Raw genomic sequence first — 19,663 nt, forward strand, 5'->3', positions numbered from 1 at the left:
CCCATGGTGTCACATGTGGTCTGGGGCCTGTGGGTATTTGTTCCTGTCATGTACACAGTTGGAAACTGAACTCATGAGAGCAGTACCCCCCGCTTTACCCAGCTGTTGCCACTTCAGACTAGTGTGACTTTGACCAGCAGAAGTTTTCCCTGTGAGTCACTCAACCCTCGGAAACTTCACCCAACCCTGACCTCAGGTAAGAAAAAGGATGAAGACAACCCGGGGCCTCAGGTCCCACCCATTTCTCTCCCCAGCAGGGTCCCAGAGCTGCCCACCCACCCATCCTGAGGCTGCAACCTCAGGCCAGGGCTCGGGAGGAGGCTGGGGACCAGCACGGCCACTGGCTCTCCTCACAAAGCGAGGAGCCGGAGACCCTCTCCTGGGGTACAGATCTGGGGCTCAGAGCCTGGGCAGGCTGGGATGTAGGCATGGGTCAGGAGGTCTGAACAATATTATTTTTCCCCGCTGCTTGGGGAGGGACCATACATATTAACACTCACTGGGGGCAGGCACTGTTCTAAGCACTTCACACAGAGTAACTCCTCGACCTTCACAACCTACGGGGTCTACATTTTTACTCTGCCCATTTCCAGCTGAAGAAACTGAGGTATAAAGAGGCTAAGGAGCAGCTAGTGAACCAGACAGGTCCAAGCCCAGGCAGCCAGGCTCCGGAGCCCTGCACTGAGCCCTACTCCATCCTGCCTCTTCGGGCTCAAACATGTGATGCTGTGGATCAGCAGCAGGGAGATGCCCCTGCTAGCCAGTTCATCAACACCAGCACTGGACCTCAAAGTCCCCGGGCCCTTGTGTCTGCTTCACACAAGCCTCACCTGTTTGCACGGGGTCAGCCCCCGCAAGCAGCTCTGACTAGCAGATGGGCCTCTGGCCCTCACAGCTTGCTTCCTGAGGGCTGTCAGCAGGGCCGGATGAGTTGGTGAGGACAGGGTGGGTGCTAGTGGGAGGGGGGAGAGTTGGGGGAGCCGTGACCACAGTTGGGGGGCGGGGCAGGAAGCTGAAGTGATGTGAACGGTGGCCTGGGTGATGAGCTGTGTGGTAAGCCTGCCTGGGGGGCTGATACCGCCATTTCAGGAGCCTCTTGTGGGGAGAGAGGGTGTCTGCACAGGAGCATCTCAACTGATAGGACACCAGGTAGGAAGTCGGGGGTCAGGAAGGCTGGGGGCCCCTGGGTGGTGGGGAAAGAGAGGCTTGGGAGGAGGCTGCTTCATTTGGGCAAGAGCCTGACGGAGCAGGAAGAGCTGCGACCCATAAGACAAGAGACTTGGTTCCAGACTGTGCCGTCTCAAATGCACCAGATGGCCTCAGGTCCACCCTGGGCCTCACTCAGCTTCCGTGTATATAAAATGAAGTCAGAGCACATAGTCTCTATAGCCCCTTCAAATGCTAACAGTTAAAGCTTCTAGAAAGCTTAGACAGGCCCCCTGGGAGATAATATGATGAGGGCCAGGATGGAGGCTGAGTTCCTTAGATTAAGGTTATAAACTGCTGGCCTCCTAAATGGGATACACAGATGGCCTTTGAAAGACTCCCCTCTTCCTGTTGACTTCCCTGGGGCCTGCTGTGTTGCCTGGAATCAGGTCACTCCTTTGGGCAAGGGGTGGAAGGTTCACTAGAATGAGGGCAAGTTCCTGCTCTTCACAATGCCCTGTGCCTCAGAGAAGCTGCTGCCCCTGGCAGGTGCTGGAGAGGAAAGGCCTCTGAGGAGTTCAGTTTGGATAGGGGTACAGAGAGGAGACTGCAGGTCATAAACAGGCACAGGGAAAGTCTCCAGAGCCACTCAAAATGAGGAACTCTCTAGCTAACCATTGTTTAACAGTTGACCAATAGTAGGAATAGGCAGAATTCAGCAGAGCATGGCAGAGGGTGTCCAAGAGAAGTGAGCATCAGGAGATCTGGAGAGCGAACTTACAGGCCCCTCCTCACATAGGACCTAAGGTCACAGGCCTAACAGCAGCCTTTATTCTAGAATTCTGGCTGATATTCTTCCATGAGGCTCAGAGAGGGAAAATGGGGAGAAGGGCCATGAACAACCTTGTTTCTTTTCCAACTTCATGGGAGAGACAGACAGACAGAGACAGAGGATGGGGCTGAGGAAGCCTGGCTTGTTCTGGGGCCCAAAATGACACCTCCAGAATCCAGGCTTCTCTAGGTCCGTTAGGTTCCCAGGACCCTCCAAAAGTCTGCAGCAGCTACTCTCAGTCCCCTTCTCTGTATGCAGAGCCTCCTCCCCACCAGCAGCTGCTATGGTCTTGGGGACCAAGCCATTGATCTGGATCCCCACTGGGCCTTAAATAATGAAATCCTAGCAAGGGGCTCCCCATGGCTATATGACCTTGGGCAAGTCATTTCCCATCTGGGCCCTTCTGTGCAATGTGGGAGGTGGACCAGGTTTGTGAAGGCCATTCCAGCTCTGACATTTAGTGACTTAAGAATACAGCATTCCCTCCCCATTCCATAGGCCCTGATAGTCCACAGTTGGGGGGATGGGTCAGCCAGCCATCCTTCATGCCTCTGCCCACAGCTTCCTGGAGCCCAAAGGCCCCTGTCTCTGCAGCTCCATGGCCACCTGTGTGCTCCTCCCAGGCCTCCTCCTCCTGCTGCTGCCTCCACCAGCCCCAGCCCCCTGCCACACAGCTGCCCGATCCGAGTGCAGGCGTGACCGCAAGTTTGTGCCTGGCTCGTGGCTGGCGGGGGAGGGTGTGGATGTGACCAGCCTCAGGCGCTCAGGCTCCTTCCCAGTGGACACACAGCGCTTCCTGCGACCTGATGGCACCTGCACCCTCTGCCGCAATGACCTGCAGCAGGGTGACCTCCAGCGCCTGCCCCTGGCGCTCACCGACTGGAGGGCCCAGGGTTCAGGCTGCCGGCGCCACGTGACCAGGGCCAAGGTCAGCTCCACTGAGGCTGTGGCCAGGGAGGCAGCGGGCAGCATCCGCAATGATTGGAAGGTGGAGCTGGACGTGACTCCCAAGCCCAGCATCAATGCACGAGTGGCTGTGGCCGGCTCGCACTCCAAGGCAGCCAACTTTGCTGCCCAGAAGACCCACCAGGATCAGTACAGCTTCAGCAGTGACTCTGTGGAGTGTCACTTCTACAGGTGAGCATTAGGGGTCAGGGCAGAGGGCCTTGGAGAAGGTGTGGGAAACCTGGAGCAGTCCAGGAACTCTGGGATGACTGCTTCCATGGAGAAGAAACCATAGTCCTGGTTCTCACACACCAGGTGGCACAGGGTCCTGTGGCCTCCTGCCCTGCGGCCCTGACTTGGAAGCACCCAGAGAGAGAACAGGTAGAGGGGAAGCATGCAAGGCTTGGAGCTAGGCCACCTGGGTTCAAGTTCTAGTTCTGCCACTTTATGACCTTGGCAATCTCAAGGGGGGCTAGTGAATGGGGAAAATGCTACTTACCGCTGGCCCACATGGTGTTTTGCTCATCCTTCACAGCTTTCACCTGGTGCACACCCCTCCACTCCACCCCGATTTTATGAGGGCCCTCAGGAGCCTGCCCGCCCACTTCAACACGTCCAGTGAGCCTGACTACCTCAGGCTCATCTCCAACTATGGCACCCACTTCATTCGGTCCATGGAGCTGGGCGGCCAGATATCAGCCCTCACAGCCCTGCGCACCTGTGAGCTGGCCCTGCAAGGGCTCACGGCCAATGAGGTGGGTGACTGCCTGGCCGTCGAGGCCCAGGTCAGCATAGGTGGCCACGCCAGTGCCTCATCGGAGTTCAAGGCCTGTGAGGAGAAGAAGAAGCAGCACCAGATGCTGACCTCCTTTCACCAGGCCTACCGGGAACGCTATTCCGAGGTGGTTGGTGGCCACCACACCTTCATGCATGACCTGCTGTTCGGGAACCAGGCTGGGCCTGAGCAGTTCTCAGCCTGGGTGGGCTCGCTGCAGGAAAACCCCGGCCTGGTGGACTACTCCCTGGAGCCTCTACATGTGCTCCTGGAGAAAAGGGACCCGCGGCGGGAGGCTCTGAGGCAGGCAGTAAGCAAGTATGTGACAGACAGGGCACGCTGGAAGGACTGCAGCCGACCCTGCCCCTTGGGGCAGTATAAGAGCCCCCACAACCCGTGTCAATGTGTGTGCCATGGCTCAGCGGTCACCAACCAGGACTGCTGTCCCCGGCAGAGGGGCCTGGCCCGGCTAGAGGTTATGAACTTCCTGGCAACAGGTCTATGGGGAGACAGCATCAGTGCCACAGACGCCTATCTGAAGGTCTTCTTTGGAGGTCGGGAGCTGAGGACGGACACAGTGTGGAACAATAACAACCCCAGGTGGATGACACGACTGGACTTTGGGGATGTTCTCCTGACCACGGAGGGGCCCCTGAGGGTGCAGGTTTGGGACAAGGACTATGGCTGGGATGATGACCTCCTAGGTACCTGTGACCAGACCCCACATTCTGGCTTACATGAGGTGGGATGCAGCCTGAAACACGGTCATCTGAGATTCTCCTACCACGCCAAGTGCTTGCCGCACCTGGCAGGGAGAAGCTGCCTGGAGTACGCCCCCCAAGGACTTCTGGGGGACCCTCCGGGAAACCGGAGTGGGGCAGTCTGGTGAGAACGGTGGCCTTGAGAGCACCAGTATGCCCAGACTGAAGCAATTCTCATAGTGGGAGCCAGGCCCTATCTTCATAGCCCCATTAGACAGATGGAAACTGAGGCTTTTTTTCCCAGTGAGGTGACTGAATTTATAGGCCAGCCTGGGTCTCCCTGTCCAAACTGCCTTAGCTCTGTATTCTCAAACCCTGGAAATGAGCTGAGGCTGGGCCATGTCCTATAGCCACTGATAGACAGGCTGCAGCTTAAGGCAGAAGCTGGGCAGAAGGCCAGGAGGCTGCTCTGACCAGGCTGCTTGGTATCACTGGAGACCCTCCCCTGCAGCCCTTCCCAGCGTGCTCAATTCTTCATCACAGCAGCCCTAACCCCTTCTGGCCCTACTGCTGTTTTCTCTGTCTTTTTTTCCACCAAGCTTTGCTCCTCATATGAATCAAGGACTGCCTTGACCTGTCTTGTTGTATAAAAAGCCTGGCAGAGGACCAATAAATGTGCTGTAAGGATGGTGGCTGTGGTGGTGGCAATGGGGGGAACCAAACACAGCCCTGCAGATAAACTTCTACAGTTCGCAACCGTGGGATGTGGGACGGGTGGTTCACCCCAGGGGCAGGTAGGAAATGTAAATAAACTGGCCACTTTTGTTGGAAATGTGGAAACCCAGAATACTTTACTTTCCTCATAACTCTTTGATTCAAGGAACAGCAGCATACATGTAACAGACATTTAGCTCCCAACCAGGAGACAAGGAAGTGGTGGGGACCATGGTGAAGTGAAGGACGCAGGTCTCACCGGGCAGGCACTGCAGCTCTGCACCAGCCAAGCAGTCCCAGTCAGGAATGGGAGGCACTGCCAGGCCTTCTAGTTTCTTAAAGTCACCAGAAATCCTGATTTGACTTCTAACTGCTGGCAATTCATTCCACTTTGTAAAAATAAACTGATGTGGGAAAACGTGGCCCAGGCCAAAGAGAACATGCATGTGTGGCCATAACTGATCCAGAGCAATCAGTGTGAAACTCCAGTTTCAAGAGAACCCTTTTGGCAAGCTTTCCCCATCCCACAATTTGAAGGAAGAAGGCAGTTCTTCCAACACAGTGTCAAGGGCCTCCTGCTTTGGCATGCAGTAAATCCCAGTGTCTCAGGTTCTGATATAAAATGAAATGGTCTTTAGTTCATGTGCTTGGGACACAGACCCCATAACCCAAGACGACAGGGTGGAGGGCGAGATTCAGGGAACCTCCTAGACCTGGTAGGATCTGGCTGTGAAGGGCAGTTGTCAGAGGAGCTCGGAGTTGCTGGCAGGGCTCTCTTGACTCTCTCTGAACCTCCCTACAAATTAAGCCCTTTGAAGTTTGTGTGGTGGACTCATGAGCCTAAAAGCCCAGGAGTGATATTACACTGACCCTGAGTCCCCAGGTGGGGCAGAGGGAATGGCAAGCTCAAAAAGCCTGGTTGAAACTGCTGTTCTTACACCTTTCTGTTCACAGCCACACACAAAAACAAAAGCACTAGAGGAACCTTGAAACCATGCTGGCTACTGTGCTAATCAAAAGCATGGATGTGGGCCATACCCCTTGGGGAAAGCAGGGGCAGGGCAGGCCTTGCTTGGGGCACAGCTCTGAAGAGACGGGAGTCTTGTTTAAGCACACATGTCATCAGTGACCTCCAGCAAGTCCCTCTGCTCCCTGGGCTTTGGTTTCCAAAAGGACAATCTGTTCAACCCCCTGTTTGGAAGGTCAGTGCTAGAGAAGGGGCCCTGCAAGCTCATCTGGCTTAATGGTCTTATATATAGGGCAACTGAGGCCAGAAGAAGGGATTTAGCTGTGGTTACAGAGGTTAGTGGCGGAGCCTGCTCTCTTTGCATCCTGGCACCTCACTCCTAGCACAGCTCCGCAGAGACCACGAGGACCTGGTGAGAAGGGCCCTTTGGGAAAAGGTGTGTATGACCAGGAGGAGTGGCCTGAGGTTGAGGGGCAGCTGCAGAGCCGTGAACCCTCAGCCCTAACTCAAGTCCCAACATGATGTGCCCGTTTCCATCCTGCTTGGACACTGGTATACTCTGTCACACTCGGGGCCCCTGGTTTGCTCAGAAAATTCCCGCTATGCCAGGTATCTTCTATTTGCCTCTGGGTCTGGTCCTCACCCTGCTCTGGCCTGAGGCTGACCTATCTGGAGCTCTGTCAGCCGGCAGAAGACTGGAGAGAGGAGGGGAGAGGGAGAGATCAGGGCATTCACTCCCCTCAGTGTCTCTCAGTGAGGCGGCCTTGGCCTCTCTGTATGTCCCTGTGTCACTGCTCCTCTGAAGGCTTCTGCACGTCTCTTTCCAGGTTCCAGCAGCTGCCCCCTCCCCTCAACCCCCAGGCCTCTGGATGCTAACAGCTCCACCACTACTAACCCTGAGCTGTTAACCCTGTCGCTTGTGCTTCTCTGGAGCCCCCTACACCTTTGTGAGTGGGCCTATTATAAACAAACCCTACACAAATTATTGTAATTTGACTATGCCACTGGCTTTTGCTATGGTCTGAATGTTTGTGTCCCCCCAAAATTCATATGTTGTAATCATAACCCCCAAGGTGATGGTATCAGGAGGTGGGGCCTTGGGGAGGTGATTAGGTCATGAAGGTGAAGCCCTCAGGAATGGGATTCGTGCCCTTACCAAAGGGACCCCAGAGAGCCCCTGGCTCCTGCTCCTTCATGGGGACACTGTGAGAAGGTGTCTTCTATGAATCAGAAAGCAGGCCCACCGAATCTGCCAAGACCTGCACTTGGCCTTCCAGCCTCCAGAACTGTGAGAAATCAATTTCTGTTGTTTGTAAGCCACCTGATCTGTGGTGCATTGTCAGAGCAGCCGGAAAGCACAGAGCTGGGTTCCTAAGGGGATCCTGACGACACACCTGTGAGTGCTGCTGGCAGTCAGAGCCACCTCCCACTGGGAGCTGCAAAGGTCAGGAAGCAGGGTGGCATTCAGGCTAGGGGACTCACTGGGGTTGCTTCTCTCTCCCTCCCTCCCCCTGCTCCCTCCTCTCTCCCCACCTCCTCTCTCCCTCTCCATGCCCCCTTCTCTCTTTCCCTCCCTCTCCCTCTCTCTGTCCCTCCCCCTCCTCTTTCTCTCTGTCCCTCCCCCCTCCCCAAACCTCTCTCAGTCCAAGTGATCTCTTCCAAGATTTTGGGCTGGTGGGAATGACAGCCCAGTATTTGTTTTATGAGCAGTTACCACACGAACCTTCATGTCCCTTCAAACACACTTTGTGGTCTCTGAGGTGCGGCCCCAGCGGCCATGGAGGCTGTCGGTGTCTCCGTGTGTGAGCAGAGGGCCTGCTGGAGGACAGGCAGTACGGGGGTGGAGAGGCCCTAAGGGAGGTGCAGGGGGCCCCTTGCAGCTTTGGGAGGCTGTGAATCCTCTCTACATGTGCGTTCCCCCACATCTGTCACCGAGGGCAGCCATTTCTGCATGCTCACATTTGTCCCCTTCTGCCCATAACCGTAGCCTCTCTAGCCGGTGCCACCAAACTCTAGTCTTCCTGTTGCTTCCTCACTGAACTCTAGGCTGTCTGCCCCTCAGTCCCTCCACCCAACAGCCACCGTGGTGCGGGCCCCCTGCCCATATCCTCTCAGCCCAACTCCGAGCAGGCCCCTGCGTCTCTGCCTAAGGGCCCACACTGGAGCCCACTCGGCCCACCCCAAGGGAAGGCCAGAAGCACTGGGGAACAGTGCCCATGCCCCACCCAGCCCAGGACGGCCTTCAACCAAGGCTGATGGGAAGTGATACATAAATACCTTGATGCACATATTCTACAGTGGCTCTGAGTTCCCCAGCAGGGCTAATGCAGTACCCACAATGGTGACTGGCTTGACCACACATGCCCTCTTGGCTATCTCCCTTTCCTGTCTCAATTCCGCACATCCCTGCTGGTATTTTCTGGAATCAGTACCCACAGAAACTACCTGCCTGTGAATCCCTGAGTCTCAAGGTTTGCCCCTGGGAAAGTCAGCTAAAGACACTCACCTGACCACATCATCGCCTTATTTAAAACTCTTTACTGGTTCCTTGTGGCTCGAGGGATAAAACTCAAAGCCCCTAATGTGACCCACATTCTGACTTCACTCTCAAATCTGCTCCCCTCCCTAAGCCCTGCTTCACTGAGCTAACTGGTTCCTCTGTTGGCCATACTCACGGCCTCCTCTTTCTGGAACTCTTCTCCTCCACCCTAAGTCTTCCTCAGCCTTCTGCTTCAAGGGTGGCTTTCTCCAGGAAGCCTTCCTGTGCTTTCAGGGCTAGGCCAGGATCCCTGTGCCCCCTCCCATGATCCTCAGTATTTCTCTACCCCAACACTTAGAGGCCTGAACCATTTCTATCCTAGTCACAGCTGAATCAACAAGTCCAGCCCCCGGCACACATTTGATGCTCAAAAAATCTTGGAGGGATGACTAGATGGTAAGTGAATGAATCAATGAATCAGTGAAATCTACCAAAGAACCTTCCAGCCTCTGCTTGAACACTCCCAGAGGCAGACCGCTCATTACCTCCAGAGGTAGCTGTTGTACATGTATGAGGTTCTAACCATGAGCCACCATGTGACACAGAAACCTGCCTCCTTGTAATGCCCAGGCCTGGGGGTGGATCAGGGATTCTGTGTATCTAAATTTTTGGTCCTGTCTCTGACTTGGTGGGCAAAAGGACCACTAGACAGATTGTAGTCCAGGAAACAGCTACCCTTCACTCCTCCCTCTGTGAAGGAGCACAGAAGGGCCACACACTGCCTGGTGGAGGGGGACGTGGGACTGGGCCAGCTGTCCCCATCTCTGTTACTGGCAACAGAAGCAAGAACCTCTCATGGAAGATGAAAGACAGCTCTTGACTGTTATCTACACAGACCTTGTTTCTCAGGAGACCTGGTCACAACTGAGTCAATTCCAGCTGGGGCAGCTCTTTCATAGCCTAGGCAAGTTGTGACCCCCTTAACCTTCTGCCAGTCCTGCCCCACTGCCTTTGAGGTCCTTTCTAGCCAAGACTTCCTAGCACAGGGAGCCTCATACACAGGCAGGGACAGACTGTGTCTCCCTGGCTTGTTGCTTTTCAGCATGGGGAGTGGGTCTAGTGCAGCTGAAACCAGGGTCACAGATGAGAGTCTCATGGGGTGGTTGGGGTCAGTGTCACACAAAAAGATAGATCAACCTCCCTCACAGACAGGACAGGACCCTCTGAGCAGCCAAGGAGTAACACTGGACCCAGGCCACAGATGAGATGATCCCAGCCACACATTCACCCCAGACTAGCCAAAGGTAGATCGACTGATCATCTGATCCTTGAATTTGATCCAGGACTGAGCCTCAACACCAATCAGTTCTTTCTAGTACCCTGCAATCACATAAAACCCCCTGCAGATCAGACCCCAGGGTCCCAGGTGTAAAATGAGGAGCTGCAACAATGACCTCTGCACCGCTTTCCCTCTGGGAGGCGCTAGACCGCCTAGTCCGTGACACTCAGGGTATGTGGCTGAGTGGCCCCAAGAGCCCTATCACCCCGAATCTGCTGGGGGTGCGGGGGGCATACCCTGTGAGCCCCGACTTCCCATACTTGGAGGCAGCCAGGCTCCATTTGCCTTTCTCTTCCCAAAGGCCCAGACCCGCGACCCCGGCAGGCCGGAACCGGAACAGCTGCTGTTGCTTTGAGCCTTAATCGGAATGTGTTTACTGTAGGGCTCCAACAGCACAGCTGGGCTCACAGTTAATCTCCACACAGCTGGTCCCCAGTTTCATCTTAAAAAGGCAGTGACATCAGCTTGCTGGCAGGACACCGGCTTTTCCCCTGGGAAATCTGAACGCCCCATGAGACACCCGTCATGCAATGAGGCTGACCCCCAGGAGAACATCTGTGCCTCCCTTTCCTTTTATTGTCTCAGAGATCAGCACCTTTAGGAGTGGGGACCTTCACCCAGTGTCCTGCCACTGGCGGGAGGCAGCAACGAAGGAGGATGATGTCGCCACCCATGCCTTGCCCTCCCTCATGGTAATGGGACTGCATGTCCCATTTTAGAAAATGGGATTTCATTTTCTAAAGCATTTTTCCAAGCTGGAGTAATTGAGAGACCTCACTGCGTTCCATGCCATTTCACTTCTGTTATTTTTCTCTCACTAACACCACAAATGAAACACTAATAAATAACATTTCTTGAGTGCTTACTCTACTGTGTTAAGGACTATACATATATTAGTACATTTACTCTTCCCAACAAACCCAAGGTGGCTGGACTTACCCCATGTTAAAGATGAGGTACCCCCGAAGGCTGAGGGTCTTCCCCTCACATTTACTCAGTACCTTCTCCCCCAGTCAGACTTCTGAAGCACCCAGAGGGTAGCTTCCACTGTCTCCTTCAAGGTCTTCACAACAGTCTCCCACACAATGCCTCCAAGTGGCTGAGGAGGGCCCGCTGGAGGGGGATGCTCTCAGGGCAGGCAGTCTCCCCATGCCACCCTGCCACTGGCTTTTTCCAAATTTGATAAACTATACAGAGCATAATATTTACCATTTTAACCATTATGAAAGAACAACTCAGTGCATTCAATCATTGACAACATTGTGTATCACCACTATTTATACCTGAAGCTTTTTCATCACCTCCACCAAAACCTCTATCCATTCAACCGTAGCTTTCCCTCCCACCTCCCACCTCCCCCTAGCCCCTGGTAACTTCTATTTTCTGTCTCTATGAATCTGCCTATTCTTGGTACCTCATATAAGTGTAATCACACAGTTTTGTCATCTGTGTCTGCCTTTTTTTACTCAGCATCATGATCTCAAGGTCCGTCCATATTGTAGCATGTGTCAGGACTTCATTCCTCCTATGGCTGAATAATATTCAGCTTTCTGGAGTACCTTATCTCTAAAATGGGGTAAGTCCAGCCACCTCAGGTTTGCTGGGGAGAGTAAATGTACTAATACATGTATAGTCCTTAACACATTACAGTAAGAATGTAAGTATCACTATGTTTATCCACTCATCTAGTGATGGGCACGTGGGTTGCTTCCACCTTTGGGCTGTTGTGAATAATGCTGCTGCGAACATGGGGGTGCAAGTAGCTGTTGGAATCCCTGCATTCCCTTCTTTCAGGTATACACCAAGGAGAGGAACTGCTGGGTCATCTGGTAATTCTGTGTCCAAGCTTTTGAGAAACCATCAAACTGTTTCCATAGTCTCTTAGCTGTCTCTACCCTCCCTCTTGTGGGGGAAGAAAGCTGAAGGGGTGGCCACCTTTGTTGGCCTCAGGATGTCTTCCCTGGCACGCTGTCTCATTCTGTCCTATCACCACCATCTCCATAGTCCTTAGCATAGGCCTGGCACATACATAGTAGGTGCTCCATAAATAGCAGTGAGTGACTGAATGTTAACATGAATTTCCTCCCCACAGGACTATAGGCTGGGGGTGGGGGAGAAGGGGACAATGAGGCAAGGGATGGGGACAGGCAGCCCCAGAATCCTGCTCCTCAGAAAGAGAACTGGGAATCGCTGAGGCTGGGCTAGAGGGAGAGATGTCAGCTCCCTGCTCCTCACCTTCTGGGCTTCCCTTTACAGAGGAACAGCCTCCTCACTGTCCCCCAAGAAAGGCCAACTGCACCCCAACTTTTCCCCCTTGTATCTCGAAACCACTTGAGACCCACCGCATGGGGAGCAATGCATTTGAAGGAAGGGACTTGTGACCAGAGCCAGCCCCAGGCACTAATGCATAATAAATTGTCAGGGTGAAGATGGGATTTCAGGGGCTTTTGGGTTTTACCTTTATGTGCCATTTATCTACCTGCCTACTATGGCACAGGCCCTGTGTAAATATTCATTATTTCATTCACTTTTCCTAAGGGCCCCATTTTACAGAGAGAAAACGGAGGCTAAAAAGGTCTGATAACTTGCCTAAAATTTCTCAGTTACTTAATGCTAGGAAAGGTGAGATTTGAACCTGAGCTTCTGCTGCCAACGGCCGGGGTGTGTGTCCTGCTCCTGTTCCCACTCTGTCTTCCCTTGGCATCGAAGCCCCAGCTACTACAGGCCTGTGGCGGTGCCAGGCGCCCTAAATCTCTCCTCTTCTCCTAGCCAGGGCCAAAGCCTCATTAGGGCCCTCCTTGCCCTGGCTCCCCACTCCCCTGCTCTGGCTCAGCCTGCCCTGGCCAAGTCCCTCTCAGCATGTGGAAATGACCAGGGTTAAAACCAGGGGCACCCTTGGTTCCCCTCCCCGGGGCACTCACTGAGCTACACCCCCAGCTCCTTTGCCCACCCTCAGAGCCAGAGGAGGGGAGGGGAGGCTGGACTGGGAATTCCAGGGAGCCTGAAGGAAAAGCAGGCGTGGGCATTCTCTGAGCACTCTCTGAGCCTGCTGGGCACGCTGACTCTCTTTCTCTGTCTTACCCCTTCAGCTGGCAAGTAAGGACCCCACAGGCAGGATAGGAAGGGGACTTGCTCAAGGCCAAGCAGACAGGCCCGGGAAGCCCCAGTCTACCTCCTTGCTGTCCAAGGGCCCTCCGCTCCCCCAGGAGGCCTAACTCTGGAAGCACCAGTCTCTGGAGGCAGCTCAGGGGAAAGGCCCAGTGACTCCAGCCTGGCTAGAACTCCCCCTCCCACCCCTTAAAGGACAAGCTGGGCAGAGGAGAAATAGAGAAGCCTGTGTTTAAGCTGGAGCCAGCAGTCTAAACATAAACATCTGTTTATGATTTTAAAAACAAAACAAAAATACAGTTTGCTGAACCAATTCACAAGACAAATGAGAAGACAGGGAATTCTATAACTTTGTTAAAAACCCAAAATGGCTTTCAAGTCCTTTGGAACCACTTATTAAACCATGCAAATGTGCTTATTAAGCAAACCATGCAAATTAATGTATAAACCATGAGTCTTATCTCATACTTTAAGCAGGGCTGCAGAGACCTCAACTGGGTCAAACGGTAGCTGATTCTTGCCTATCATTCATAGTGTACCTGAAAATAATACTAGGGCTTTCCTTGAAAAGGGTCAGTGATTTAGATGTTCTGGTCACGTCTTCTGTAATTATGTCCCCCAACTATTTCCAGAAACTATGTTTGTTTATTGTCTTTGTTGTATCAACAAAATCAGGTAGGAGGGCGCTTATTGATACCATCTGGAGTGAACAGCATTCCCAAAGCTTTTTCATACCAGATGCGTGTGGTAGGTAATATCTCTTAGTAAATGACCCTGAGCAAGTGGCTTCCCCTGAGTCTAGGGTTCCTGATCACACAGGCGTTCATGTGCAGGAAAGGACATGAGGTGGAAGTGTCTGCAAACACATTGCGTGCAGCAGCCCTGGGAAGAGGCCTTGTTTATCAGTCCTCCCCCAGATCTGCAGACAGGAGGGATATCCTGCCTGAGCTCAAAGAGGCTGTCTAGGGCAGAAGAGCAGCAATTTTCCAGGCACATATTAGATTCACAATAGTACTTGTTTGCCCAAGGAACACTCAGAGACTCTGCTATGCATAGAGTTGCAGGGACGTAAGGACCCTGCTCCACAGCCTGTGGCTCTCACCTCTCCACCTTACAGACCTGCTCCTGCTGGAGCCAACTTTCTTCCTCAGCCAGCTTGCCCTGGAAACCTTTTGCCTGTCCTTAGCTGAGGAGAGAGGGTGCCTAGCCAGGGAGATTTGCCAGCCAGTGCGCTGATGGGGGAGTCAAGGCAGGAGGGACAAAGGCCTCTCTGGAATGTACAGCCTAGTGCAGAAGGGAGGGATGGAGGGACCCAAGCAACCAGAGGGAATGGGGTCCTCTGCCTGGCCACAGGCCCCCTCCACCCAATGCTTGCATGGACCCACAGTCCCACCAAGTGCTCCCATAGACCCCCATCACCAGGGCTTCCCTTCCAAGGGGGTAGGAGGCAGCAAGTTGCTTTGGCCTCTTGGAGCCTACCCTCTTCACCCTCTTCAGATTCCTAAACCCTTGTGAGGAAATTTATCCCTGGGGACAATGACAGACCTCCCCTTGTGAAGCACATAAATGCACCTGAGTTTATACCCACCTGGCCAGCCCAGGACAACCACCACCAGCGCCCATCCCGGTAGAAATCACCACCCAGCAACCCAACAGAACTTCTGCCTGGCCAGCTCCAGCAGCTTTAAAGTTTCTTTTTAATGGGCTTACTTGGCAAAATTTTCAGCTTAATATATCCTTTTGAAAATCCTATTTGTCTCTGCCATCAAAAAGGTGGGGAACCGCTGGAGAGAACACAAAAGGGAGGTCCCCCACCCATGTTTTTAGGGTCACCGCTGTTGTATTAGCTTTGAGAGCCTAATGTAAACTCTGGATCCTCTCCTGAGAAAAGAAAAGAAACAATTTCAGGTGCAACTTGAAGCCTCTGAAGCCTACACAACCCTCAGTGAAGAAGAAGGAGGCTCCATCTGCAAGTGCCGAGATAGGTACCCAGAGACCCAGGGCAGTTCTTAGGAAATGCCGTTTCTCCAGGTCTCCAGGCTCTGGGTTAATGTGTGGTTAATCTAGAGGCCTGGGTGGATTTTTATAAGAAGGGAAAAGAGCACTGAACAGGGAGTCAGCCCTCTCTCTGGCTCTGCCCTTATCTCCCTGTATGACCTTGGCTGAGTCACTGCCCTCCAGCCTCAGATTCCTTATCTGCTAAATGAAGAGGGTGGTTGGGGTGAAGTACGAGCTCCTTTCAGGTGTCATATTCCAATAGTAAATGCATTTCTGGTATTGAATGCCATATTCCAGTAGTGAATCCCAGTAATAAGAAATATTCTCCAAAGTTCATTCATTCATTCTTTCAAAAATATTTTTATAGCTACTAGTCCCCAGGTCCTAGGGTCTTTGGAATTGCATAAATACAGTACCAACCCTCCTACTTATGGGGAAGGCAGCTGCATGGGTTTTCAGGGTAGCTTGATTATCTGAATCCCAGCTCCCTGAGGGAGACAACTGAAGCCTTGAACAAATTATGAAACCTCTCCTAGTCTATAAAATAGAGAAAGTAAACCCCTGCCTTGCCTGATTTCATATATTTTAATGAAATAGTATGCAATGCCCTGATAGGACACACAAAACCACCCACAAACATTCAGTAAGTAAGTGAAAGTCCCTTCCTCCTTTCCCAGTTGGTACAAAAAGCTTTGTGAATTATTAATCCATCATTTACTGACCACATTCCATATGCCAGGCCCTTACAGAACCTGGAGACAAAAGCCAAATCACATGCAGCCCTTCTCTTTAAAATTCCCAAGTCAGTGGAGGCTATAGACAAGTCAACGGACAACAGTGTGAAAAGTGCTTCTGGGAAGCAGGCACAGGGGCACATGGATGTTCTCAATACAATTATTTCAACTTTCCCATAAGTTTGAAATTTTTCATAATGAAACATTGGGGGAATTGTGGGTGCAGCATGCCTGAGAAATCAGAACGCTTTCTGTAATTATCCAGAGGGTAATCAAGTCACAGTGGTGAGGAGACCTGAGTCCAGCTGAACTTGAAGCATGAGAAGGGGCCAAAGAAAGGAGATGAGGTGCAGCAGGCAGAGGAGGACAGGGGTAAATTCTAGAGGTAGGGAAGAATACCAGGAGTTGCTGGATCAAAGTGCCTGGGCTTCCTCCTTTGTAAAATGAGGACAATACTATGCCTACCTCCTCAGGCTACTGTGGCACGACTGGAGGTGATGACATACATGCAGTGCTTGGAAGAAGGCTATGCTGGTGATTCTCTGTCTCTCTCCGCCATCCCCATCTCTGGAGGCTGACCCTGTGGGCCATGTTGCTGGGACCCTTTGCAGTCAGAGGGGGTCTAGTCTATATAATGAAACAAGAAAAGAGATGCTAATTATAAATGTTAGAAAGAAATTATTTTCAGATAATACAATTGTCTATCTCCCAAATCTGAGAGTTAAAAAAAAAAGAGATAGTTCAAGAATGTGCTCAAATTCAATTTGAAACTGCAATAGAAAAAAATCCATAAAAGCAAAAATATATTAAAAAACCATTCAACTCTATGAGAAACAGGCAAGACTTATAGGAAGAGTATCAATAACTTTTACTGAAAGACACAAAAGAAACCTTAATAAATATTGGGGAAAAAAACACATTTTCCTCAGGAAGACTCCATATTGTTCAAAGAGTCCTTTCTGAGTTAGCTAATAAATGTAATCCCAACTAAAGTATCAGTGGAATTTTAAAATAAAACTTGACATGTTGATTCTAAAATTGATTTGGAAGTCAAAGTAGGAGATGGAGCAGGGTGGGAGGAGGAAAAACAATGAGACTTGAAAAGAAAAAAAATCAATGGGAGAGAGTGAAGAATTCAGATACAGACTGTGATGGCCATGCAGTGACAGGGCACATGGCAGCCCACTTCAGCACAAAGAGAATTGCTTGCTAATTAAAAGTTCTCGGGGGACAGGCATCATGGCACCAAGCATAAGGTGCAGAAGCTCGGTTAATTCTCTCAGCTCAGTTTCACTGGTTTCATTCTCAGCCTCATTTTCACCTCATGGCTGTGTGACAACTTATAGCCACATCCAGTCTCTTCCCTTAAAGTTTAGCAAGCATAATTATGGCTCTTCTGGTCCCTTGGGCAAGCGCTCAGGATAATCCCTGATTGCGCCTAATCGCCAGCTGAGTCACGTGCTCAGCCCTGAGCCAATCACGGTGCTCAGGACAGTGAAATGGACAGGTTGACTCAAGCCTTGGTCCCTGTTCCTCCTGAGGACAGAGTCAAGAGATGGCTACTGGGAGGCGAATGGAAGCTAGGGGCAATGCCTACTCTGTGGACCCACATACACATGGGGCCCTAAAGTATGATGAAGGAGTAGGGAGACTTGGCTACTTGCTAAATAACATGGGGTCAACTGGATACCCATCTGAAAAAAAATTAATTATATTCTCTATTTCATGTCATTCCTCACAAAAATTTATTCCAGATGAATTAAGGAGCTAAACATAAAAGACAATACTGTACAAATAACCAAAGAAAACATGGGAAATAGATACATCACCGTGGGTGGGGAAGGTCTGCTCACACAAGATAGAAAACACAAAATGCATCCATTTTATTACATCATAGCATATAACTTCCCTATGACAAAATACACTGAAAAAAAGTTACAAGACCAGATCAACTGTGTGAAAGAATTGGCTGTGTATCTAACTACCTATCTATGAATGAAACAGATGGTATTAAAATTTTGTGCCTATTAATTTAAAACAGACAACCCAGTAGATACATAAGCTAGTAAATCCCAATGGCCAATAAACATATGAAAAGATGTTCCATCTCATTAGAATTAGAAAAGTCATACTGAGATAAAAATAAAAGACTACTTTTTTCCTTATCAGATTGGCAAAAATTAAAAAGACTGATGGCCTCAAGTGTTGGGGTGGGAAGGGGTATATGGGTATTTTCACAAACTGTTGGTGTTTAATTCAGCCCATAAGATGGCCTCATTTAGTTCAAAGAAAGAATGAAAATCACTTTTGTAGAGCAGAGACATAAAGATGGTTAAGGGGTGGCTGGAAAAGGCAAGAATAAGCCAAGAGGAGGTGCAAAGTGAACCTTAGAAGCCCCATGCCATAGATCATCTATTAGTGGGACTCATAGGAAACAGGCATTTCTTGTGGGTGCTGAGGGGAACCTCTTGAAAGTACACAGGGGTTTGAAGAGCACTGAGTCCGAAAACCACGAGTCCTTGAGGGAGGGTTTTCAAAGAAATCATTCTTTCCCCTCAACCTCCACCCCGAGCCAACCACAGAGAGCCAGAATACTCTGTCAGAACTGACATTTCTCTCCCCATCACTGAAAACCTCAGCCGGTTCCAGTACCCAGAGATGGTTCCAACATCTCCCTCTGAAACATGCAAGGGCTTGGAATCAGGCACTCTGGACTGCAGTATCCCCACCTCCAGAATGGAGATAAGATGACCTGCCGGTATTGCTGGAGTATTGAATGGAATGATGACTACAAACAAAGCCAAATATTGTGCCTGCAAATGTAAGCACTCTATGAAAGTAAAATAATTTTTTTCAAATATTTTATAGATACTTTAAAATAGTAAGACAGGCAAATAAGCAAAGGTTACTGGTCTGGGGACGGACTGGCTGCAGTGTAGACCGAGGGCACAGGAGAATGGAGAGGAGAGTCTTTAAGGGAACACATGTGCCTGATGAGATTGTAAAGCTAAAAATAATGCGACATTTGTGAGAAATCAAGTGTTACCATCTTTACAAATTAGTAAGAAAAAAGGCAAACATCCCAAAGAAAAAGTCAGCAAAGGACACAAAGACAGTTCATAAAAGAGAGAATATATATGGCCATAAACATGAAAAAAGTTTAATGTCATTATTATGTTAAAAAAGAAAGATAAAATTAAGCAAGTATGAGATTCTATTTTGAGCCACAAAACTGGCAAGAACTTAAGAAAAATGTACCAGGCAGTGCTGGCAAGGGTTGGGAAACAGCTTGCTCGCTAACTGTCATTTGAAACTAAAACGGGCATTTCTGGAGGACCAATGGAGTGCATGTCAAAAACCTTTAGAATGGGCATTCCCTGTACTTATTTAGAAAATAGTTCCTACCGCCATACACAGATTTGGGGGTCCCAACCCCCAGTCCTTTTCCCTTCTCCACCCACCCCATCCACAGGGAAGACCGAGTGACAATTTCCTGGCCACAGTCAACAGGGCCAGTGGCCCCTCACCTGATATGGGAGGGCAGGGCAGTGCAGGAGAGACGGAACTCAGTCTGCCGTGGTCATTCTGCCCAAGCAGTGCCAGAGAAGGCTGACTTCACCACAAAGAGGGACGAAGCAGCTGCTCAGAGGGGCAGAGAGTGAGGTGTGCAGTTCAGGTCCTCAGAGCAGCAGACACCACCATGGAGTTCAGTGTGCCAGAGATTCATACGGGAAACTCCTGGGAAGGATAAAGGAGGAAGCAGAAGGCAGGAAGGATCACCCTGCAGTCCCGACACCCGGGAAAGGAGAGAAGGAAGGGCCCCACATCCACACTGCCGTGTCGTTCTGAGGAACTCCTGGCCAAACCGGGCAAGGCTGGGTGGAGGCACCCGGCAATGGGTAGAAGTCACCAGGGGAGCATGGCC

At 51.1% G+C, this 19,663-nt stretch overlaps 1 protein-coding gene across 4 annotated transcripts; it reads left to right on the forward strand.

Moving 5' to 3' along the window:
- Positions 1–995: 995 nt before the first annotated feature.
- PRF1 (perforin 1) lies at positions 996–5,231 on the forward strand. Of its 4 annotated transcripts, none has more exons than XM_017661738.3 (3): positions 996–1,149; positions 2,540–3,115; positions 3,459–5,231. In XM_017661738.3, exons 2-3 carry the CDS (start codon positions 2,577–2,579, stop codon positions 4,585–4,587), a joined length of 1,668 nt encoding a protein of 555 aa, XP_017517227.3. In that variant the 5' UTR covers positions 996–1,149; positions 2,540–2,576; the 3' UTR covers positions 4,588–5,231. The 4 variants fall into 4 exon arrangements, with proteins under 4 accessions (XP_017517227.3, XP_017517228.3, XP_017517229.3 ...); XM_017661739.3 differs by having other exon boundaries at positions 1,017–1,149; positions 2,573–3,115; XM_017661740.3 differs by having other exon boundaries at positions 1,038–1,149; positions 2,557–3,115.
- Positions 5,232–19,663: the final 14,432 nt, after the last annotated feature.

The sequence above is a fragment of the Manis javanica genome, chromosome 7, assembly GCF_040802235.1.
Source record: "Manis javanica isolate MJ-LG chromosome 7, MJ_LKY, whole genome shotgun sequence".
NCBI classification, from domain to species: Eukaryota; Metazoa; Chordata; class Mammalia; order Pholidota; family Manidae; genus Manis; species Manis javanica.

Excerpts from the sequence above, each read along its gene's own strand:
- PRF1 (XM_036998991.2), top strand. The coding sequence starts at position 2,502 with ATGGGTCAGCCAGCCATCCTTCATGCCTCTGCCCACAGCTTCCTGGAG. Across the intron at positions 3,116-3,458 it reads GTGGAGTGTCACTTCTACAG|CTTTCACCTGGTGCACACCC; the intron begins GTGAGCATTAGG and ends CATCCTTCACAG.